This window comes from Notamacropus eugenii, chromosome 1 (assembly GCF_028372415.1).
Source record: "Notamacropus eugenii isolate mMacEug1 chromosome 1, mMacEug1.pri_v2, whole genome shotgun sequence".
NCBI lineage: Eukaryota > Metazoa > Chordata > Mammalia > Diprotodontia > Macropodidae > Notamacropus > Notamacropus eugenii.
In genome coordinates this window covers 72,012,070-72,024,645 of record NC_092872.1, presented here as the reverse complement: position 1 = coordinate 72,024,645, position 12,576 = coordinate 72,012,070, and the positions used below count along the sequence as shown (strand labels likewise).

General features: G+C 40.2%; 1 protein-coding gene across 8 annotated transcripts in view; it reads left to right on the top strand.

Annotated features, from left to right (window-relative positions):
* Positions 1-12,576, top strand: part of LOC140501459 (transducin-like enhancer protein 1) — a 111,876-nt gene that overhangs the window by 73,219 nt on the left and 26,081 nt on the right. For 5 of the 8 annotated variants that reach the window (XM_072605122.1, XM_072605132.1, XM_072605103.1 and 2 more), the window contains 2 exons: positions 810-1,000; positions 2,839-2,915. In XM_072605122.1, the coding sequence (XP_072461223.1) occupies positions 810-1,000; positions 2,839-2,915 (268 nt within the window). The remainder of the gene's footprint in view (positions 1-809; positions 1,001-2,838; positions 2,916-12,576) is intronic. The other 3 variants (XM_072605146.1, XM_072605157.1, XM_072605113.1) reach the window with 1 other exon arrangement.

Sequence of the window (12,576 nt, the reverse complement as noted above, 5' to 3'; positions counted from 1 at the left end):
CTTTAGTTTACACAGAACCGTGGTTGACATTTCATTTGTATGGAAAGTTGGAACAGGGGAAAAGGTTAGATTTTACCAAGAAAATATTCGTTGGCAATGAGGTCAAGCAAATACTTTTATTTCTGTAACACAAACTCCCCATCTGCAAAATGGGCTTATAATGAATACTTGATCCTTCTTAGTCAGCAGGTTTCTGGTCTAGACTGGGAGTTCTTAATTTAGGGTCTGTGAGCATTTTGTTTCATTTTTGATCTTCTGATAGCTGCATAGCAATATAATTGGTTTTCTTTGTAATCCTATGTTCTTTATACATTTAAAAACATTGTAAGAAGGCTTCACCAGCCTGCCAAATTAGAGAAGAATCCATGAAGAAAGTTAAGAACACTTGGTCTAGAGAAATGAGAAGTAGGTAGTGTATTAAAGTGACAAAGGTTTGTCTTTGGAATCGGTGAGACTGGGTTCAATTTCTGCCTCTGATAGATACTAAGCTAAGCTCTTTGTGCCTTACGGAACTAAGACAAACATTGATGGACATCAGTGGAGGGAGTTTCCATACTTCTCAGTTCTCTCCTGTGCCCCACTCCAGTAGAGAGAATGAAAAATATTTACGAAAGCGCTCTATGTGGTGCCTTTCTTTCCATGCTACTTAATTTTGAGCTCTGAGGTAGAAGGGACTCTATGTACTTTCCAAGATGGCATTCTTTGTCTTACTTCCCGTATCTGTCACGTATATGGAAAAAGCTATTATGATATTGGAGGTTACATTCCATTTGGAACACTGAGTTACCACAGCGTTTGTTCCTTTCCAGCAGCTGGTTTGAGGACACCTCTGGCAGTACCTGGCCCATACCCTGCTCCATTTGGAATGGTCCCTCATGCTGGCATGAATGGCGAGTTGACCAGCCCTGGAGCAGCTTACGCAAGTTTACACAACATGTCTCCCCAGATGAGTGCTGCCGCAGCTGCAGCTGCCGTGGTGGCCTATGGACGCTCCCCAATGGTAGGCCACACACTGCTTCCATCTCAGTGGGGTGGGTTTTGGTTCAGTGAGAAAAGCTGCATGCTTCATTTAGCCCTGTCAAACTCCTGGGCTGGAGGAACACCAAGGGCTCACTGTTTCCTTGTGTGTCTCACTTTGCTTACATGGTCAAGGATAGCAAAACCCCACACCTCAAAAACAAAGAATCTCAGTGTATTGACATACTTCTTCCTTTCTGTTGGCCTTCATCAGTGATATGGTTCGTTAATAAATGCCAAACTGTCTTTGTTTTACTTATTTTGTGGATGAAGAAAAGGTAGTATTAGGAAGCTGCTAGGGACTTAACTAGTTGGAGACATCTGGTTTTCCTCCACTACAATTTTGTGTGTGTGTGTGTGTATGTGTGTGTGTGTCAAGACTACTTAAATGAAAGTTCACATAAGGCTTTTAATGTTTTTTTAGACACTTTTTTTTCTTAAGTTGAAAAAAAAATAAAAATTGTTACAACTCTTGATAAGTATTCTAGATATGGAGTCAGAGGACCCTGGCTTCAAACCTTGACTTTGCTACTTAACCCATGTGTCCTTAGGAAAGTCATTTATTTCCCTGGGCTTTAGTTCCTTATCTTTCAAACGAGAGGGTAGATCAGATGGCCTTGAAGGTACCTTCCAGTTGTAGCCTATGCCCATTTAAAAAAATTATCCTTTAAGCTGAATTGTATAGAATGTGTGTGTAAGGTGTCCTGTGATTTCTGTGATTAAAAAAAAAGCATTTAAGAGATGAATGCCTGAGCATGTATTTAGTCATGCTAGGAGAGGAGGGGAAATCTCCATAGTGGTCCTTCATACCTTGGCTTTTTTAATCTCCCCTCCCCTCCCCTTTCCTTTTTAAAGTCAGGAAAATTGGTAAGCAGATTTGATCACATTAGTGAAAGGGAAGGGATTTTGTCTATGTAGTACCAACTCATCTCTCCCTGGTCCCCTGCAGAAATACTTGATGAAATTCTTGATTGTAATTTGATAGTATTATTAAAGTAAATTTGTATTATATATGGGTACCCTCTGGTAATGATAGGGAATGTTGGCCCAGGGATCATGTTTGGCAGCAGGGGAAATGGAGCCAGGGATTAAAAATTGATTATAAATAATGCACAAAGTAGATGATCTCTCAGATGTTCACTGCGTTGGAGTTGGACATTTTGTGAGCTCTGTTAGTAGGGTCTGGGTCCATCTCTTCGTTTATGTAATTTGTGGGGGAGGGGGGGGTGGATAAGTGGAGCATTGTAAAGTCTCAAAGAAAGGCGGGTGAAGTTGATTCTCATCTGAAACATAGGGGTTTTTTTGTTTTTGTTTTTTCTTTGAAACAACTGTGTTGCCTGTGGTGTTTGGAGAATTATATTGCCTCTGTGGGCGGACTTGTAAAAAACAATTAAGAAATGCCAGTATTCTCTGGCATATTTTCTGAGTGGGTTAGAGGAAAAAAAAAATCTTGGGCAAGTATCATCAAATGTTGCCCTGTTTTGTACTCTGTGTGTGGTGGGCTCTGGAATCTGGCAGACCTGAGTTCAAATCTGGCCTCAGACACTTACTGTGTGACCCTGGGCAAAATACTTTGACTCTGTCTTCCTCAGTTTCCTCAATTTCATAATAATATAATAATAAATAATAAAATAATAATAACAGCTGTCTCCCAGGGTTTTGTAGGATCAAATGAAATAATATTGTCAAGTGCACATCATGTGTTTCCTTCCTGTAAAGAAATGAGTTGTCCAAATGATAATCTTGTCACCTGCTGTATCCAGTTATTCCATAAGTTTGAGATGTACTTTCTTGTTTTGTTCTGTTTTCCTCTTTGTTCAGGTTGGTTTTGATCCCCCTCCTCACATGAGAGTACCTACAATCCCTCCAAACCTAGCAGGAATCCCAGGGGGCAAACCGTAAGTACCTTTAACTCTTTAATCGCTGTGGAGACTTAGTCATTGGGGTCAGTACACCAAAATTCCAAAGGGATTACTGGCTTGGGTGTTTCCAAGGAGATTTCTTCTGTCTTAGCTCAGTAACTGCTAGTGTTTTCTATTCATACATAGCTAGTAGGTGTCATGTATATCGTATGTTGTTAGTAACCTTGTGAATTTAGCTGTTTCTGGAGAGAATCTGTTTATAGAGAGGGCAGCATCCATCTGCAGGAAGATATAATGTACTTAGGTAACCATTTTCCCAGAAGGATGCTTTGTCATTCATTCAGAGGACAGAGGTTAGATTTTTCAGTAATAAGCTTTCATCGGTTCTTAACATCGTAAACATTTGAGGTTATCTTTTTTATACATTGCTAACGGTGGAGCCTTATTTTTGGGAGAAGTGAAATTTTGATGGATGATGGAGCTACCAGTTACTCAACAGCTGAAATTCAGATAGGTCTCACAGGTTTTATGTGAATACTTTGGCAAGTTCAAAAGAGCAGAGGTGGAGGGGTGAAATAGAGCTTTTGGGGCGAAAGGAACAAGGTGATTATTCGAATACAAGTGCCTTGTTTTGGAAAAAATCTAATGGTGAGAAAGCACAGTTACCTTATCTTTGGTGAAGAAGAAAATCAGTTTTAAAGGAATCCTCAAACATCCAATTCCCAAATGAAGTAAAAATGAACTGTTAACATTTTATTTAAAAACCTTCTCCTTAAACCTATGTACATGTGCTGTCTGCTCTAAACACTGAAATAAAGCTCTGTCTGGATTTTATGGAAACCCTCTTAGTAGGTTTTAATACTTGAATGTTGAAGTAACATATAACTTGGCAACAGCATGATAACTATTACTGCTCAATATTCCTGACCCTCCAGCCTTTTCATGTTTCAATTGATTAGCCATGTTGCATTATGCTGCGTGGTCCTTTTAAAATTCACAAACGTTGTGTTTGCAAAAGGAGCCCCATTTCCAATGGACCACCCAAATGTGTAGGGGAAAAGTGAATCTGCCCCATCACCTGTCTTAGAAGTCAAATTCCCATTGCTCTCCCTTTCCTGTATATTAACGTCTGTTATGGTGAAATTTGAGTCTTAGAAGTGATGCTGTTTACATGAGGTAGAAAGAAGTGCTAAGAATTGGAAGGTAGGAGCTTAGCGGAGGGAAGAGAGCTGAGTGAAAAGAAATAAAGAAACGATGATGCTAAGATTGTAAATACATGGAGGCAGGCCCTGTTTGCATGAAAATACACCAAGGTGGGGATTAGCTCTGGAGCCCAGAGCTTGCTCTGACTTGTTCCATCCCCGGTGTGATCTTAGGGCTGGAAAGAACCTTAGGCATTCATCCCTTCTGGCCTTGTTTTTTGTAGTTGGATTTTTTTGTTTTGAACCAGGCCTGTTACTTCATTAGTATGGTCAGCTCTTTCTTGCCAGTACATTTGGGTATCTGGGGAGTTGCCTGGAGACACTGAAAAGTAAAGTGACTTGTCCAGTGTCATCCAGTCAGTCTGTGTCAGAGGCAGGGCTTGTAGCTTGGTCTTCCTGACTCCGAGGCCAAGGTTCTACTCACACCACACTGACCTCTGGTTATGCATGAAGCCATTGAAGCTCAGTGAGGCAAATGACTCAGTCACGGTGCCTTTGGCATCAAATAATAAAGTCCTCCCTTTGACATTTAAAGCTTTTCATAACCTGACCCCTTTCTATCTTTCCCATTCTACATATGTGTGTGTGTGTGTGTGTGTGTGTGTGTGTGTGTAAACTCCTTTCCACATACTTTGAGATCCAGTAACACTGGACTACTTGCCTGTTCATGGACCATGGCTGTCTCCCATTGGTAGAATATTTTCCTCCCTCACCTGCCTTCAGCTTTCTTTGCTTCCTTCAAGACTGAGCCCAAATACCACCATCAGCAGGTGACCTTTCCTGGTCTCCTGAACCCTCCCCAGAATGTCAAGCGCTGAAAGATCCCTTAGCAGTCCATCTAGTCATCTTTAAAATTGAGGGCACGGACACACACAGCCGAGCACATGGCTGAGTATAAAAACTGCTACTCCAGACCAGGTTTTTGGACTCCCAATCTTTTTGCTCTACCATATTGACTCTGAATTTAAATAGCTTTGATTTGTAAGCTAACATTCAAGGCTACCTCAGCTAAGGGGATTAACTTCCCAGAGAGCAAGGCAGCTAAATTTACTGAAGAGCATGTCTTCCCTTTAGATGTGCTAGAAAAGTCTGTGTCATTGTGGTTTAGACAGTTCAAGCGTGTGTATCCTTTGGTTTGTGGACGTGTTAGAATGCCGTCTCTTTCCCTTAACGGACTTCTTTATTAGAACTACCATTTGGGTTTATGCCAAATTTATTTAAAGTCCGTGTGTGGAATAAGTATTATAATAACTTTGGCTTTTTAAAGAAATCATTTATTCATATCTTTTGTTTCTGTACCACTTTCATTTCCCCTTATCGTCATTCCTCTGTCCCTTCTCAGGGTAACAATCTCTTAGGATACGGAATTTAAAAAGTGAAAGGTCAGGAAAACCAAACAGCATACTTCAGAAGTGGTACATGTGCTGTATTCCGTGCCTCTTCTCCTCTGTCTCCTCACCCAGAAGCAGGTGCCGGTGACTTTCCTCATCTCCTGTTTGGATCCAGACGTGGCCATTGAGATCTTGTGGTGCTCTTTGGATTGTTTGCTTCTTTCCATGTACATTGTTGTAACGGTTTTTCTGGTCCCACCAACTTCACTTTGTCCTCAGTTCATATGAGGCTTTCATCTCTTTATTTTTGCTTTTTCTCTTTTGGGAGTATTGTGTTCATTTCTGAGGGGCGCAATTGGAGGAAGTTGACAAATTTGTGTGTACCTAGAGAATATAATGAGTGTTCAGTTTATTAGACAAGAAACTCCCCGGGAATGGGGAGGGAATTGATATATTGAAGCTTTATATCGCGCAGGGTTCTGCCTATATAGTGTGTTTAATAAGTGTTTGTTGTATTTTATTTTGATCTGTTAGTGTTTGGAAGAGAAAAATAGAGAAATTACATCAAATGCCTGCATTTATAGCCACCTGCCTCTCTAAATTGGTGCTGTAGATATCAGTGATACAAACTGGTAACAGTTTGGTTTGAGTCTCCAGCTCGCATCTGCCATCTTCTCTTACATGTAATCCATCAGCTCTCCCACTGTTTGGGGTTTAATTACTTTTTGGGTGGTAGGGGAGGATGAGTGAGTCTCCATATCTCACCCAAGCTAAAAGTGCTGTGACCACCTCTGCTTCTAATCCCACTTCCAGTTGAGCTTGGGCAAGAGCTCTTGACTTGCTTGATTTCCAACCTAGTCCAGTTTGCCCAGCCTTAGACAATCTAGGGGCCCACCATGCTGGTGTCAGACTTGGTGCAGATACTTGAATGGTTCTCTACTGCAGAAGCTCTTGTAGAACTCCTGAACTTAAGCAGTCCCCTAGCCTCTGTCTTCCCAGTAGTTGGGATTACAGACATCACCATCCCAGATGAGTACAATTTGTACCTCTTAAAAGTACCTTTTTGGACTTGGAGTTATGGAAAAAATCATTTATCTTTATTGGAGATAAGATTACCTCTTAGCAAAATATGTTTCATTAAATTTAGAGAAATAATTCAGTGCTAGGCTTCTAGCAATAGAGACAGCTCATTGAACAGGGGCTCCTTTGCCACTTGTCTTTTGTTAACTGATTTTTGCTGCCTTTTCTTTCATCGTCCATGATCAACTTCCACCTTCTTTGGTGGATTTGAAAATTAGGCTGATGCCGTTTTTGCTGATTGTAGCACTCTAGGTTTTTTCTCCATCATCTTTTGCAAATCTGTGTCTTAGTGATGAGGAGTTAACAGTGATACTGTATGGGTTTTAATTGAGCTAGTTTTTTTGCCCTCTGGCAAACTGGAAATCTGTAGATAATTTCTTTGGGATGTTGGGTAGGTCCTGGCCTTGCTCCAAGAACTGATGCTTTTGAGCTGTTGGATCTTTGTGATTTGCTCTCGAGTTCTCCAAAACCTCCTCCCACCGCTCCTTCCCCTCCCAATATGTCTTGGCAAACTCCAAATAATAAACGTAGGAAAGGACGACTCACTCCAGTCTGTACATGCCACCAATTCCGGAGGGTGGTAAGTACCCGTATAAACATAGTGCTTCCACTTCTTCCCCTGGGAATAATTCAAATCACTTATCCCTGTGGGCAGTAGGACACTAGGAATCTAACTGTTCAGTTCAGCAAACATTCTGCTGCTGACACAGTGGCTGAATCCAAAGTCAGAAAGACCTGAAGTCAAATTTAGACTTAGACACGTAGTAGTTGTGTGAACCTGGACAAGTCACTCAGCTTCTGCCCGTAAAATGGAAATAAAAATAGCACCTCTGAAGGGTTGTTGTGAGAATCAAATGGGTTAATGATTGGAAAGTGCTTAGCACAGTACCAGACATAGAGGATGTGCAAAATTGTTGCTATTCTCATCATTCTCATTATTATTAAATGGAGTAATAGGTATAAAGTACTTTGCATACCTTTACGTGCTATACAAATGTTATTGTTAAGCGTCTGTTTTCATGCTACTTGCAAGATATCCAAAGATGAAATATACTGCTGTCTTTATTTTAAGGAGCTTATTATCAAATGGAGATGATGTGGCATGTGAACAGAAAATGATTATTCTCAATGGAACATAATTAGAACAAAGAAGAGGTCACTTTTAGCTAGTGGGGATAGAGGAAGTCTTCATGGAGAAGATGGCGCCAAGGGTGGGCCTGGAAGAAAGAGAAGAAATCCATTAGGTTTTTCCTTTTTATGAAATAATTATAGTCTAGGCATGGGAAGTGTTTTTTGCAAGTGAACAGCTTGTAGGCCAGGTTCAGGGAACCTGACCGAGTGAGTTGGAAAAGTTTACCTGGGACATAGCGTGGGCCAAGGGAACAGAATGGAAAGGACAGCTGGCTGACCGGGCACCAGAACGCCCTGCCATGAGGATGGTCCTTCCTCTCTCTCTCCCCTAGGCCCCAGGGCACACAGAGTGCCCAGACTTTGCTATGCAGACTGCTTGGATGAGTTGTGAGTCACCAACTCTGGTCCTCGAGTTGAGGTGGTGAGCCCCTTGGGCTGCATCCTAACATCTGAACCTTGCATTCTGCCCTGCCTTCAGAACCTGGCTTGCTGATGTTCCCTAAGGATCCTTAGGTTTTACCATTTACTTTCTCACTGCTCCTGTAGGACTTTTTACACCTTTCCCTGCAGCTGAACTCTTTTATGTATTGTCTCTCCCAATTGGAGTATGACCTCCTTGAGAGCAGGTTATGCTTCACTTTTTTCTAAAAACTCAATCAATGTTTTCTAATTATTCATACTGTTAGAATTAATAAAACTTGCGAATTGATTGGATGGGGGGATGAGGACTCAAGAAGAACTTTTCAACACTGGGGAAATGATGGTGCTCTCAGAAAAAATAGGAAAATTGGAAGGAACTCTAGGGGGTGATTGGGGTAAGTAGGAGAGATGAGTTTATTTGGGGATATGATGAAGGTGAGATGGCAGTAGAATATCCAGTGACCTCCAGCAAACAGTTGGAATTGAGAGATCAAGACTAGATGCCTAGACTTGGAAGTTATCTGCACAGGGCTGATAATTGAAGACTTGGAAATAGATGGGCTCACCAAGGGAGAATGTGTGCTTATTTCTCAAATGTAGTCTTTGGCTGAATAGCTTGAATGACTTACTAATCTTCGAGCTCTGGGAAAAGTTACACGTTTTTACCAGCTAGGTGATGTTTTCCTGTATTAGAATATTTTCCTCATCTGATGATTAGTATGCTTCTGTATTTTTTTGTCTTTTTTGGAAAATGACAACAGAATTACTGTGTGTGATGAAATTAAGCTAAAATATTCTTTCCATTTAACCTTCTCTCAGATCTTACACTTGAAAAATATTAATCGTAACAATACAGAAATGTTAACCACTGGGAAACCTCCAAATGAGTTTGAAATATCATGATCAGTCTGTTTTTTAAGACTTGAATGAAACCAGTAAATATAAATACACTTTGGAAAAGTAAAAAGCTTAATACTAATGAATGGTTTTCTGTAGAAAATGAAGAACATCAAAGCAGAGCCCATTTATTTGGCAATCAGAATGATTTTTGCCTTCTGCTAATCGGACATGTTGCAGAACTAAGGATGTTTTGTTTTGGTGACAAGTTAAAATAATAACGATAACCTGATTTTTTTTCTTTCCTCAGTTCTTCAAAGTTTTATATTAAGCACACCTTCCACAGTCACTTTTTGAGAAGAAAACTAAATTGGTTGGACCATTCAGTTAGTTGAGGGGCTAAATACTCCCAGTATTTCTCTCAGAATAAATTTCCTGTCACCTTTTCTTGAATGGAAAGTCAGTAAAAAAAATTCAAGAGCTTATATTTTTTGATAGTTCGTTTGGCAGTGAAGTGTTTTGGTTTTGGTTCAGAGTTGGTGTGGTTAAAGATGTGGGTTCAGGTTGTACCTTGGATAGATATTGGCTGTGTGACCCTGGTTCACGACCTCCTGGGGCTCTTGATAGCCCTGGAATACTATTAACTTGCAGGGAAGATGCTAATTTGTATTAGTGTCAGGAGTTTACTCAGGAATTTTCTATACTAATAAAATCCCAGGTCCAGGCTCTATCTCTGTACCGGGGGAGATAGGGGCAAGGGAATATTCAGGACCCATGATTTCATTGATTTGGGAAGTTATCATCAAGAGAACTTATACTAGTGGAAATCAGCAACTATTTTGCAACTGATAATGTCAGAGAGTGGTCTGGGGGCAATCTCTAACAAACTACCATGTAAAGGGTAGGCAAACTAACCTACCTGAAACAGCAAGGCATTCCTGAAGGAGAAACCGGAGGAGGCAGCATGTATCAGGCAGGGCATATCAAACCATCACCACAACATCCACGTTGGCTGCCATCTTCTCTTATGCTCTAATGGAGCCAGCCCAGGACCCTGAACCCCAACGCATTGGGAAGTGCAATGCTTCCAGGCCAGTGCCCTGAAGATGCTTTGGAAGACCCCAAAAAAGTTCTTATCAAAGTCCCTGGCACCGTCAAATGGTTCAGCATCAGAAGTGGATAGTGTTTTATGAGTAGACATGACATTAAATAAGATTCGTTAGCATCTGCTTTGCTGCTATACCCTAAGGAATAGGACCTTTCCCTCAGGCTTGGAGCTAAAACTTTCCATGCGTATTGTCTCCCCGATTAGAAGGTGAGCTCCTTGAGAGCAGGGACAGTCTAGAAAAGGCTAGAAATAGAAAAGGAAATTTTGTTTCCCTGCAACTTAGTATAGTGCTTTACACATGTAGCTTAATTAATGCTTCATTCATTCAGTGAGAGGTTATGTGCTTTGGTTAGAGTGGGTCAGATGCAGGATTTGGGCTTAGAACTGTGATCATACCGACTCCTAAGACCAACTTACTCTGTTGAACCATGTTGCCTCTCTTTCTTTGTTATGTACAAGGGGAAATGCCTCATTCCTTGTTATTGTGTCAAACTCTAGAAGGTAAAGGCCCTTGTTTGGCATGGAATGGGAATCATATAAAATTCTGAGAGTCAGTTTTAAAACTTAGTTGGTACTTAATGTTTTAACAGATTGAAAACAGGAGTATTTTATCGTCTGGCTGGGAAGAATTCTGTAGTGAGTCACTAATTTTTTTTTTCCCTTGGCTTATGATTTTAATTTAATGCTTATGACTGAAATTGGGTCAGTTACTAACCTTTGCATTTCTCTCTAGTTTATTTGCTGTAGCCCTTTTCTGAGACAGCAACTGGGCCTGGCATGACCGTTATCTCTCAGTGTTAGAATCAACCTTAATTCCTCTTTCCATACAAGAAGAGAAAAGGGTCATTTGTTGATTCTGGAAACCAAAATACCAGAACCAGAGAATTCAAGAGCTGTGAAGGGACCACATTTTTTAGATAAAGAGACTGATCCTGAAGGTTAAGTAAGCATAGCTGAGCTAGAAATAAGAAAACCTGGGTCTTTTGTCTTTGATTTGTCATCCACTGTGGTTTTGACCATATCCGGGTTTTATTTTCATCACTTGCAAAAGGAGAGGATTGAGTTAGGTGTTACCTAAGGTCCCTTCCAATTCAAAAATTCTGGCCAAAGTCACATAATGAAAGAACTGTGGTTTAAAACATAGATCTCTTGTTTTCTAGGATTGTTGTCTCTACACTTATTTTTAAATTGGGGTCTTTGTGTAGTAAGATTAAACACATGAGGTCGTTTGTCTACATTAAGTTTTAAGTGCCAACTACAGAAGAAAACTATTAACAGCAATCATTTATACAGCACTTTACAAATATTATCTCATTTTATCCTCAACACAGTCCTGGGAGGTAGGGGCTGTTAACATCCTGTTATTATTTCATGCCTAACGGCCAACCATTTAAGGCCACTAGAACAGCGTTGATGTTAAAAAGATTTTCTCTTTGTTTCATGGAAAAGTTTGGGTCATCTAAAGACCTTGGCTGTTTTCCAATGGCAATCTATCCCACTCTTTTCCCCCTATTCAATTTTCAACTGATCTCATGGTCCATTTTCAGTATCTGTCATTATGAAGATGGACAAGTCTCTGGTTGTCTACTCAAGCACATACCATAGTTGAGATAATAGGTATTTATCTCCTTGCTTTTGTTTGTTTGGTTAGGTAGGCCAAACTTTGAGTGATCATGAATATCCTTTAAAATGTTCCACAAGAGAGGTTCTTAATTTTGGGGGTCCATGAACTCTCTGGACAGATTGTGGGTACTCTGTAAAATTGGGTGAGAAGAAATTATATCTTTATTGTCACTGTCTAAAATTTAGTATTACATTTAGTTATGAATATATATGTATAAGTATACATATATATATTCTGAGAAATTTAGCTTTGCCTTCAGTTACCAATTTTTTAAAATATTCTAAGAGTCCATAGCCTTTACCAGACTGTCAAAAGAATCCATGACACATAAAAATATTAACGACTTCTATATGGTGATTCTGAGTCAGAATGCACAAGAACATCCAGAGGACCCCACTATCTGTAAACAATCCATCTTCAGCTTGGACTCAGCACTGGATCCCATCCATGACAATGGCGAACATTTTTGATGATCTTTTGTCTCTGTTTTGTGACTGACTTGATAATGACATAGGGCTTGTGAGCCAAAGTTTATGGCTGTTGAATCTTAACATATTTCTGCCATAAGCATGGGAGCCACATTGTTGGATAAGACCCTTTAAAGGTGATGGTTTTTTGAATTGCATGCTTTTATTTTTTTCCCTTGACAGACATTAAGTGCATGTGATCTTGTTTACCGTCTGTCTTTCTGCCAGTTGTACAATGGTAAAGATGTGATCTGCTCTGAAATACCATTTGCAAAAACTCAGCTGTTCCTTTCTAATGCCCTTAATGTGTGTGTAGATTATTCTGAGTAAAAACATGGATGGAAAAGTGGTCATCTTGGTTAGTAATTAATTCCTGGTGCTTTTTCACTTTTCTTTCTTTCTTCCCTCCCCTCCTTCCTTGCTCCTTCCTTCCTTCCAATCCTCAGTCTCCTCTCAATTGTGTTATTTCCAACGCAGACCTTCCGCATTCTTGGTCT